Genomic DNA, 12,506 nt, shown 5'->3' on the forward strand with positions numbered 1-12,506 from the left:
GATATTACAAAAGTAAAAGGAAACTTGATTTGCAGTGAAGACAAAGAATTGTATAGAAAACAACTTGAATCTGGAGGCCGAGTCGGATACACTACAGATAAAGTTGCATCTATATGAATGATCCAGCCTTCAAAAAGGAGAAGTAGCTGAATTCGTTCGTGGACAAGCCAAGTGCAACATGGGAGTATCAGTAATACTGAAGAAGGTAAGGTCAGCAGTGATTCTGAATTTTCAGAAGAACCTCTCCCTACGAAACGCAAGTATCAAGGAACAAACTCTGAAGCCAGACTCGTGTCAAAACTGCCTCTATCTACAAGAAAGGCAGCGAACGTTTTTCAGAACTTGGCTGAGGAAGAAATAAATATACCCACACCTTCACAATCGGAAATTTGGCGTCGAGTGATCAAGAAAGTAGAAGAAATGAATAACTGGTTGAAAGAAATTATCGGTGAAGAGGAATTCTGCCTGCATTTTGATGGGAAGAGAATAGGAACTAAAGGTTATCAAATGTCTGTCTGTAGAATTGTGCAAGAAGTCTTCTCCTTGAAGTTTTGGTTTGTGAAAGCGGATCCGCCGAGAACATCCATATCTTACTGCAAGCCTTGTTGGATGATTATGATGCATGGAGGAGTATTAAAATGATCATTTCTGACACCACAGCAGTGAATATAGAGAACAAAGTGGTATTGTTGTTAGACTCCAGAGACATTTTAAACAAGTGGATCTCGATGAGCCTCAGTTTATAGGATGTCAGCATCATTCTCTTGTCCTGGTTCTGCGATACTGGATGGATTCAGTGTTCCCAATAAAATCACGATCACTCAGCTTCAACTATAAATTCATTCAAGATCTTTTGACTGGGTATGAGAATTTACAAGAAGACTATTCTGGCACAGGAAAGATACAAGCACGTGAAAATCCAGGATGGAGAAATGATTTCCAGTTTCTATTTGAACTTTGTGAAGGATATAATTTCTACCGGAAGGAGAACAAGTGGCATCAGTTGAGCTGGCAGAAGCTACCGTCCCTCAACAATGCTAGGTGGAATTTACGTTCAATCTATGCACTGGTTGCCTATTTTCTCCTTCCAAAATGGAGAGATTAGCTACAAGGTACTTGTGCCTTCATAACAACTACATGGGCAAATGTATGGTTTTCAAATCAGCACTATACAGAGAACACATACAATGAACTACATGCTCCTATTTCCGACCTAAAGTGTCCTAAAACTTTAAAGTTTTCTTCTGCTCACTGCCTACAAGAACGTTATGTCTTGGATGTGCCTCACTCAAATATGGTGGCCGAGCGAGCTCTGAAGGTGATTGAAGACTTTCACAACACTTGCAAAAGTGCCAAATATCTCAAAATCAAGTCCAATAACAGTAATTCACTAATTTAAAACACTTTACTAATGTACTGTATAGAATATTCAGTACCAAATGCAGACTGTGTAAATAGACGAATTTTCTTTTAGTGCTAACACAACAGCAATGTAGGTGCTTGGGTTTTTTTTACAATTAAACAAAATAAAAGACATTTTTGAGGTTTGCAGCCAAATGTTCATTGTTTACCTCCCCAGGCTTTTCAATTTGAAAAAAAATTCATATATGTAATGGAAAGTTTTGATGGTCATGAAAGTTAGGCAAGTTCATGAGCGTTTTGGATAGTACTGGTACTATCTTGTTGAAAGAGTAGATCACAATGATGAAGTAGGATCTGGTCACTAAACACAACCACATTGCGTCCATCCCTCCAATTGCTTCTTTCGTGACACTACTGCAAGCATACCACATGTTGGAATGGTGTTTCGAAATAGCACCCGTGATATGACTTCTGCGTCCATCAGTGAATGTAGATTGATCTAGGAAATACTCTGTGTACAACGTTGGACATAATCTGTGGATTTCCACTGTGACATGGATGTCAGATAATCCGATGTAAGGGTCCATATGCACATCCATATTTCCGCTGCTGTTTGTAACAGGATATCGCCGTACACCTTATTCGCTGCAGTGGCACAAAATTATAACATTTAGGGTGTACTCTCAGAGTAGCGTACTGTATTATACTGAAGGACATCAACCTGCATTCCCACCAGAAATATTATACATTTTCTTTCATACTCCGATAACTTCAAAAGTAATTTTTCATTTGGTTTAAAATCAGTCAAGAATGGAGTGTATTTCCCCAAACGAAAGTTAAGTTACCACCGTTGGTAAAAATGTGTCGGATAATAATTTTCGTAAAAGTAACTCAACTTTTGTGTAATATATCGTGTATTATCTTTAATCAACGGTATATAAAAATAGCAATTCCCAAACATGAAACATTAGCATGATCCAAATACAGAGTAATCCGAGGTAGAATCATGTATATGTGTTCACTTTGATAAATGAAATTGCAATCTATGATAAACATATTATTTTTATATATTGGCAGATATCGAGAATATTGTATTTTTTGTGCAAGTCCATGTGATGATTTAAATCAATTTGAAGTAGTTACACGAGTTCAAACTAGAGCCAATTTTCAATTCTGAATATTTCTCTTTCTCTCTGCACGATCTTTCTTATACTATGACGTACTGTAAGTGTAAAATATACCTATTTCTGCGTTTATATTCATAAACTTTGATCTCGAAAGTTTTAAAAGCTCCGAAATTAAATAAACAGAACAGTGCAACATTTTCTGTTTTTCTGCAGTCATGTATAACCCGTTCTTTTGAAAGGATTGGGAAACTATTACCTGTTTACTGCATCAAAAGGGTTAGACGGTATTTTCAGCTATCAACTATGAACATTTCAGATCGCTCAGGTGAATAATATTCCAAATTCAGTTAACTAAAATAGCAAAGCAACGGCCCTTAGGGAATAATTATTCCTGGAATGTTAATACCAAGGAAATTGTTCATTTTTCAATATTATAGAAACTGAATATGACAAACATCCAAATCGTATCTTTAACTACAGCGGGAATGAGATAAATATTCTGCATAATAAATATCCAAAGATTTTATCGCTGAAGGGAAATCAACAAGAAAGGTATGTAGACTTTAGGTGAAAAGGCGAACTTCGTAACACTAATGACTGACTTGAGCGCGGAAGGAATTTTTAAACTTTCACTAATATTTTATTTCTAAGAACAAGAAGAAGGAACTAACTAATGATGTTCCTAGAGGTTAATCGTAATGCTCATCGGTTAGGCTGGATGAAATTGATATGGTTTTTATTAGAATTCATACATTTTACGTTTTTCAAAGCTCAAAGTTGAAGATTCTGTCCTCATACTATGGGTCGGCATCTTTATCCATACTGGGAATTTAGAAATTTATATATTGCGTGGGAACATGCACGTCATTATAATTTATTTACGACTCCGTTGCCACCGCAATCAGCAAAGTTTATATATAAGTTTATATATTGGGATTGTACATTCCTTTAAGACTTACTATTGTAAGGAAATGCATCTACGCTTACTGGTTGGCTGTAACATATTCAACCAATATAATATTTCAAGTTTCCGCACTTCTTGGGAGAATAAATAACCACAACAATCTGTTGAAACAGCAGCTAAAGGATTAAAATAACTGATCTATATTCACTAAACCCTTTGAGAAAAGTGACTTAAATTTTGTATTGGTTGGATTGGATTTTGAATTTAGCGTTTCTTCTTCAGTAAGGCTATATGGGACGTGGACTTACAGCTTAAGCAGGATCTGAACCGCATGAGCTCCTGCCTAGAATCGAACCCAAGTCCGGCATGCCAAACGTGCATACCCTAACCTCTTAGCCAGGAGGGACTAGAGTGAAAGGATTTAAACACATGTTTTCGAAAGCTAGGCGAAGTTATATAAGTACCGTTTAAAACTGTCCATTACATCATGTAAAAGAACAACGTTCTGACGACTATTTAAATATGTTTACACTATCGAAGTCAATCCAGGCTGTACCAAAGAAGGGAATTACAACTGGACAAAAAAATAATTCTGAAGTACATTTAACAACACTAGAAGTTACAGTTCAAGTGATGTACTTATGATAATACATGCATTTACTGTGATTACACATGGTCATTAAGTGCAGAAAAGGATACTTGGTTACAATGCAAAATTTGCCAAAGATGGTCTCATCATCACAAATGTAACATCTTTCCTTTAATATTTTGCTTCTTATTTTTCTTCTAGAAGTAAGAAGTGATCCAATATTTGTAAGCTTTAAGCCTACCTTGAAACATTGACTTCCACTTGTTCTGGCACTTGGAAAACATTTCTCATGGAGAAAGAGTTTCACAGCAGTGATGTGGTGAAAGATGCATTGATGAAATGGTTCAGTGCACAGCCTCCTTCTAGATTGGAATTCGACTACTGATGAAGCAGTGAAATGATTTTCTCACCCACTATGGTGACTACTGACCCTCAAAATCTGTTAGACCTTTTACCTTAAGTATTGTGTTCTCTTTTTAGCATGTATCGTGCTCACCGTGTTGTTCTTTATTTTTTATAGTTTTTTTCATCACGGGAACCCTCTGGAGACTCTTTGTATAGTAGCCTGCTTTTGTTTGAAACTAAGAATCACTACAACTGTTTGGAAATGATATTACTCAAAGGGAACAAGGAAATCAAATTCATGTGGGGTTTCTTCCGTCAATAATAATATTAATAATTATGATTTTCATGAAGCAAAATATGTTTTCTTAGAAGATAAAGGATTACTACTGTTGGTTGGAATAACAACTGGTCAATGGTAAGGCAATGGATATATCAAGTAAATACATAAATAAATAAAAATTAATTCATTAATTAATTAAAACGTGCGCGTGCTACTACAATGCACAGCATCAATAGTTAATCGTTTGTTAAGTTTATTAATTTAAGTTATTCCTTTTGTGTTACTCATTATTCTGCTGTATTAAACAAAAACAGTTCAGACAACGATAGTTAAATATTGTTGATGAAAATATTTATATAATGAAGCTGAAAGTAGTGATATTACCTGTACATTGTCCACTCTTGCTTCCATGTTCTGTGCCAGTTCCGTATAAGTTAAAAGGAGTAATAAACGCGAAAACTTCTTGTTGTGTTTCGGCAACGTAACCGTACCTTCCTCAGACTGATCTTCTCATACAGTACTATCCCAACTGATGATCTAACACTTCTCAACCTCAAGAACGTTCTTTACTACAAGAAGAGAAAGTACAACATTTCAACTTGTATTTTTTTTAACGTAGGTAAATTACACATACTCTATTATAAATAGTCACCATCATAATCTTATGTGCTATTGGTCCCAGATAATTTGATACATTTAGAAGAAAATATTTGCCATCTAAAGACTGGTTTCATTGCACCATTTAAGATTACCAAAGATCGAAAGTTTCCCTTAGCATAATTTTGTCTAAACCCAGACAATTCCAGATGACGTACATGAGCTCAGTTCGAACACAGTTTCAATATGCAATGCTGGAAAACGTGGATAGAAACCAAAAGTCATTTACAATTATTCTAACATTTTTTTATTCTAACTTCGTAATCTCGCGTCTGTTGACCCGCTAAATTTTCCATCAATGTCGTTATGTAAATTAAGAAGAGCCATGAGCTTGCCACTGCTCTAAGGATATATCTCTCATAATTTAAATCTTGAACAGAACCAATTATATATAAACTGCAATTTAAACTTGCAAATATTATGGCAGAGAAACTATGTCAACGAGAGAATAATACATTTCATTAGATGGCACGATTTACAACAAAACTACAGTTTTAACTTCTAGGCAAGGTGTGTTTAGCTACTGTATTTCACGTCATTGGATTACTTTATTCGACATGTTTATCATTAATGTCAACGTTTCATAGCAATGCGTTCTTACTGTCAATCATGGTTGCAAGTTCCTTTAACTTAACATATATTCGTAATTTCTTCAATAATAATATTTATCGGGGTTTCTCTACAAGGGCGGCTACCAGAAGTATGACATACAATCCATCGATGTAGCAGAGAAAGGGGAAGAGAAGGTTACGTATCTAAATAAAATATGAATGGTTTTCATTGAGACGAAACTAATGTTACCATGAATATTTGTATCTCGGCGGTTTACTCAGATTAATATTTTGTTATTCTCCTTAGCGCCCTTCCAGATTGACTAGTCGCTAGCGTTTTTACCTTTGGCGCATGGGGATGGTTTGATTATCATTGGGAAAGCATTAGAGGCATTGCGGCAGTGTAGATTCCGCATTAAAATATAAGTTCACGCCTCTCATAGCCTCTGTACTAGGAAGGAACATTAAACTTAAATAGCCTTACAAAACATCAGCAAGAGTCTTTCTAAACCCACGTGTAGCAAGTGGTAATGAAGTGCATGTAAAGTGAATTTAAGCATCAATTATAGGAAAATGAAGAAAGGCAAAAGTATATTAAGCACCATTTGTACATAAACAAAGTACCGTGAATGTTTTCGGGGACCAAATCAATTAAACCTGAAAAACTAAGCCCAAGATACTGAGAAGAAGATCCTATATTTCGATGTTGTAAGTCTAGCTAACTACCTCTATGGTCTTTGGAACCCATAGGTTCAATGGCACGTTCACAAAAGCTCTCCACTGACTTCTATCCTTGGACAACTGGATCCAGTTTTTACTTTGTATTGCTATTTCTGTGAGATACATCTTAATATTTTCATCCCATTTGCACCTAGGTCTTCCTAATGGTCGTTTTCTGATTGATCTTCCAGTTAAGACTTTAAAAGCGTTAATAGTTTCTTCCATCCAGTCTACTTGACCTACCTACCTAAGCCTCCTAGATTTGATGACCCTAACCTTGTGTCGTAAACCGTATAAATTATGTAGTTCCTCGTTATAAAGTTTCCGCTATTCCCTATCCCCGTTCCTCTTGGGCTCGAATATTCTGTGGTAAGTCAATATTCACTTTGTTATAAAACTAAGAACACAAAAATAGACAAAAAAGATAGGTTATCCCGAAATATACTTTCAGGGCGATACTAATTTTCCACCTACTCAAACAGTTGAAAGGATAGTAAATTAACGATTTTACTTAATAAAACATTGCGCCTATTGAGGGAAAAGCAACTGAAAACTTATGTTTCCTCTATGCAGAACATACTGAAAAACTGAGTCAAAAAGTCTCACTATCACTATACAGACAGAGAATTATCAACAACAGTACGTTTGTAACCTAATGTAATTCGGAAAGTATAACGAAATACTTTAGTTTGTATAATATTTACCTGTACCGTGGGCAAAAAGTGCTCATAAATATGTAATATACTTAGTAGAATGTTCATTTTTAAATTAACAGAAAAGAAGAATGTTTTTAATATATGTAAGAGATTATTATGGGATAGTTATGGCTATGTACATGTTATGTGTTGACCTAGTCAAGTGAATTTATGTATTTTACGGTCTTAAAAGGAATATTTAAGACATATCAAGCAATAAAGGTGAGGCTAATGATCTTTGAATATCTGAGTTGATTCTTGCATAAAGAAAAGTTATTATCGCTTCGTAACTTATATTTTAACAGACGGACCAGGTTGACGACGCTTTTCTATAGAGTCGTTATAAAAAATTTGGTGCCGAAACCCGGGATCTTTTGAAAATTCAGTTCCCGAAGAAGGAAAGTAGGGCTGAATTTACTTGGATATTACCATTTATGAATACGAACTTAACCGTATTACGAAGCGGTAAGGTCATCAAAAGAAAAATGGATAGTGAAATAGTGCAACAGGAATCTAATACCAGTAATCCAGGTGAAATTAGTGCAACACCAAGTTTGTCATCTGAGGATCGACTTTTGTTAGCTGTGCAGCGACAAATTATGCAAATGACGACTGAGATAAAACAAACCATGGAACAGAAGCTCAATGAATCTAACACAAACATGGAACAGAAGTTCTATGAAGCTAACCAGACCATGGAACAGAAGATAGAATTGAAATTCAACGAAGCTAACAAGACCATGGAACAGAAGTTCTATGAAGCTAACCAGACCATGGAACAGAAGATAGAACTGAAGTTCTATGAAGCTAACCAGACCATGGAAAAAAAGATAGAACTAAAATTTAATGAAGCTAGCAAGCAGTATGAAGAATTAAGTAAACGAATAGAACGGATAGAACTGAAATCAGACGATACGAAACAAACAATCGTCCAGGTGATGAACGACATATCCTCGCAGTTTGAAGAGAAGTTAAAAAGGTTAGCCGATGAGTGTCAAGAAAAGCACGATCATCAAAATCATGAAATCTGTGCTGTAAAAAAGGATTTAACGTTAATAGAATCTTCCATTAAACATCAAAAGATCCAGTTGGCTACTATGCAGGAAGAAATTAAAACGTTACAGGCTAGAGACACCATTTATCGCAATAATCTGGGCAGTGATCGCTTCGAGTTTCCCCAATCACCGGATATAAATACGTCTTCGCCGGAATCTGAGGAGGATATTATATTAGAGGAAAATTGTCCGAAGATCACTGATGAACGAAATATAAATGGTATCGTGACACAGCACGCTACGGACCGGAACAATCACACCACAAGAACAAGGAGTGAGAAAAGAAAGGTAAAGTTAAGTGTCAAGATGAGCGAAATCAAAGCCATGAGTAAATTTAGTGGTAAGTGCAATGAAAATGCTAGTTCTTTCTTAGAGAAGTTCCAAGACGAATGCAGTATAATGTCTATCGACCGATCACAATACATGAAATTAATACCCCATGTATTACTCCCACCTTGTTCCTTATGGTTTAAGGCAATACGTGATCACATTAGTACATATGAGGAATTTAAAGCGGCATTGATCGCGAATTACGAAAATGACTTTTTGCTGGCAAACATAGATGCCACTCTTAGAAATCAACATTTCAATCCTCGATTGCATAAATCTATTGTAGAGTTTGTTATAAATGTCTATAATGAATTAAAGGTTGTTAATCCCTTGCAATCGGAATCAAGAATAATTGCATCGATTCGCAATTTGCTTCCATTTAAATTACAGCAGATCTTATTTTCCACACAGTGTATGAGTTTCAGTCATTTATTAATGCTTGTACAATGCTACGAAACTCAATACCATGCTATGAATCTAACACAATCAGGAATGGGTAAAAATAAGAATAATTCAGATCATTTGGTCCCTGTTCGGAATTTGAATATCCGAAGTGTGAATAATAATGAACCGAACCTAAGACGAGTATACTCTAGCAATCAAAATGAACAAAATAGACAAGGTTATGTAGGGAATCCGCCTAACCTAATTAATCGTAATAATTCCTATGTTAGACCATATAGTCAAAATAGGTTTAAAAATAGACGAAATGTATGGAGAAATTCCACCAACGCAGCAAACTACGTGGATAGAAGTAATGGAAGGATAAGAGATGGCACTTCACATCAAGATCCAGGTATTGAAGTAATTTCTGTACAAAACAATAATACAGGACATAATCATGATTGTGCTGTACAGTGTACCCTATTGGAACCTTACTCGAGTATGAATTTAAACTAATTGCGGCTGATATGGTAGGGGTTAAACCCATGTCAGCTGTAGGTTCTCATGAGCATTTATCTAAAAATTTAAGCGATAATTTCTATGAACATTTATCTTCCAATTTACCGTTTCATGCTAATTATGAAAACGATCTTTCCTATGACGTTTCTGTAAAATAAATTTATTTACTTCCATTTGATTATTCAAACGTAGGTTATGTTTAATTTTTATTCTTTCTTATTAATGTGAAGAATCATAATTCAATTTATAATTAGTTAAAGGCAAAAAAATTACTTTATATCAGATTGATTTGTGTTTAATTGTCAAAGATTATGTTAAGAATAAGATCCATTCTATAAAATCAATTATTCAATAACTACCTTGAATGAAATTCTTCTTTATTTTGGACATCTTAGTGCTACTATGTATACATTACAATTGCAACATCTAACTTATTTGTTATACAATGCGCCCGAAAAGAATAAATATTATTTGTCACATTATCGTTTGTAATAATGATCGAAACTAGTAATCTTGATAATTTGTGTTTCACCCTCGTTAATTATATTTCTAAGCGACGATGTTTTTAATGATAAAGAATAAATAATAATGTAATAAAAGAGAAATATTAATGAAATCAAAGATTTATTGTAAATGTATTTATGTGAATGATAATAACTAATATTTTATATATATATGAGGGTTAACCAAAAAGTAATGAAGATATATACGAGGTGTGATCAAAATATAAAGAACATATGTAATGTACGAACATTAATCTAATCAGACCAGTGGTTCTTGAATATAAAAGCCAAGCCTACTCATGACTTTTATATTCAGTCCCTTTGTCGGGCGACATTTTCTATAACGAAATACTTTAGTTTGTATAATATTTACCTGTACCGTGGGCAAAAAGTGCTCATAAATATGTAATATACTTAGTAGAATGTTCATTTTTAAATTAACAGAAAAGAAGAATGTTTTTAATATATGTAAGAGATTATTATGGGATAGTTATGGCTATGTACATGTTATGTGTTGACCTAGTCAAGTGAATTTATTATTTAAGACATATCAAGCAATAAAGGTGAGGCTAATGATCTTTGAATATCTGAGTTGATTCTTGCATAAAGAAAAGTTATTATCGCTTCGTAACTTATATTTTAACAGACGGACCAGGTTGACGACGCTTTTCTATAGAGTCGTTATAAAAGCTCTAGACAGAGAGTACGTTACACAATGTTACAACCTGCAAGGTAACAAAAACGTTTTCGAAAATGTGAGTGTTCTTAATGTATTTCGATCACCTGAATTCGAAAACGATACTCAAAATATCGTATCTATCACGGTTTTGGCGCTCACCTCCGGTGCCTGGGGTCCTTGGTTCGATCCCAGCTCGCCCCGTGTGGACTTTGTGGTGGACAAACACGTATTCTTGGGTTTTCTCGGGGTTCTCCCGTTTCCTCCCACTTTCTTCATTCCACCATTTCACTCATTTCTCATTATCACCGTCTCCTTTAGTCTAACCGGCATAAGTGTGGGACGTTAAATTTAAAGATTTCATTTTTTTACAGTTTTGGCGCAAATCGCATACATTTGCAATTTATGACAATGCAATATAATTATATTATAATATATACGAAAACGCCATAGAAAGCTCAGAATCGACGCATGGGTTTCAAATGTTTAACAGATGCACTTCTAGCGGCACACAGTGAACTGCCAAATTTGAAATGGCGCTTCCTGTTCGTCACTGTGTGGTTTGAGGAAGGATGTACGTATTAGTGTTAGTGCACAAGGTTTGTCCGAGGCTGTGTAAACACTCCTAGCAGTTTGTGTAATATTTGTGGTGAACTTGAGGTGAAAAAAGACCGAAGAAACATTATTGGTTTCACCAAATATGTCTACCATGCCTATTTTGGAGTCCAACATTGATTTAGTGATTTAGTCCGTGACTTGGGGCAGACAAAGGACAAAGCAGAACCCCTAGAGTCAAGACTGCGTGAAAGATATTTGTTAGCACCCGGTACGTCCGTTACATTTTACAGAGATACTTGATATTCACACAATATTTTGCTCAAAAGGATTTGTTACTGTACTGCAGTGGTGTACATTGTTTGATGGATCAGTTGAGAATTCCGTACGCGCCAGGTGTCTGGAGACTGTTTATTGACTCATCTAAAATAAGCCTGAAGGTAGTTCTGCTACACAATGATAATATGTATGCCTCAACAACTGTCGGCCATTCTGGGTACCTGAAGGAAATATATGACAACATGAAGGTCATTCTTACTATCATAGATTATAAAGATCACATTTGGATGGTGTGTTGATTTCAACGTGTTGGGTATGTTTCTAGTACAACAACCAGCATATACTAATTTCCCTTGTTTCATCTGTGAATGAGACAATCGGTCTCGAGTAGGCATTGGAAGCAAAAGCAATGGCCTTGAAGGTTGTAATTGGTTCCAGGGGACACAAATATCAATTGTGACCATTTAGTGGAAAGAGACAAAGCTCTTGCCACCTCTGGACATCAATTAGGCATAATCAAGCAGTTTGTCAATGCATTACCTAAGTGTGGCAACTGTTTCAAATATCTACGTAATAAGTTCCCCAATCTGTCTGATGCTAAATTGAAACAACGTGTGTTTACTGGTCAATATATTCGCAAACTTAAGATGAAAGTTTCCCTGATTAAATAAATGCCGTACAGCGAGAAGCGTGGACTGCCTTTAAGTGTGTAGTTCAAAGTTTCCTGGGAATCAATCGTAGTCCAGATTATATCGACATAGTTGAGAACATGCTGACGAAGTTCAAAATGCTGGGATGCTCAATGAATTTGAATTTATATTTTTTACATTTGCCTCTTGACTTTTTCCCTTCAAAACTGTGTGCTGTAAGTGAGGAACAGGGTGAAAGATTCCATCAGGATATGAAGGTCATAGAACGACGATACTAGCGCGACCAGGGCATGATGGACGACTACGTCTGGATGCTCACCGTGAT

General features: G+C 35.4%; 1 protein-coding gene across 3 annotated transcripts in view; it reads right to left on the minus strand.

The window, feature by feature from the left end:
• The window catches only part of LOC145663008 (caspase-2-like), a 160,205-nt gene that overhangs the window by 63,949 nt on the left and 83,750 nt on the right, over window positions 1-12,506 (minus strand). For all 3 annotated transcript variants that reach the window (XM_081729134.1, XM_081729132.1, XM_081729133.1), the window contains one exon: window positions 4,992-5,176. In XM_081729134.1, coding sequence (XP_081585260.1) covers window positions 4,992-5,018 — 27 coding nt within the window. In that variant the 5' untranslated portion in view covers window positions 5,019-5,176. The remainder of the gene's footprint in view (window positions 1-4,991; window positions 5,177-12,506) is intronic.

This window comes from Thermobia domestica, chromosome 10 (assembly GCF_964235325.1).
Source record: "Thermobia domestica chromosome 10, izTheDome1.hap1.1, whole genome shotgun sequence".
Classification (NCBI taxonomy): Eukaryota; Metazoa; Arthropoda; class Insecta; order Zygentoma; family Lepismatidae; genus Thermobia; species Thermobia domestica.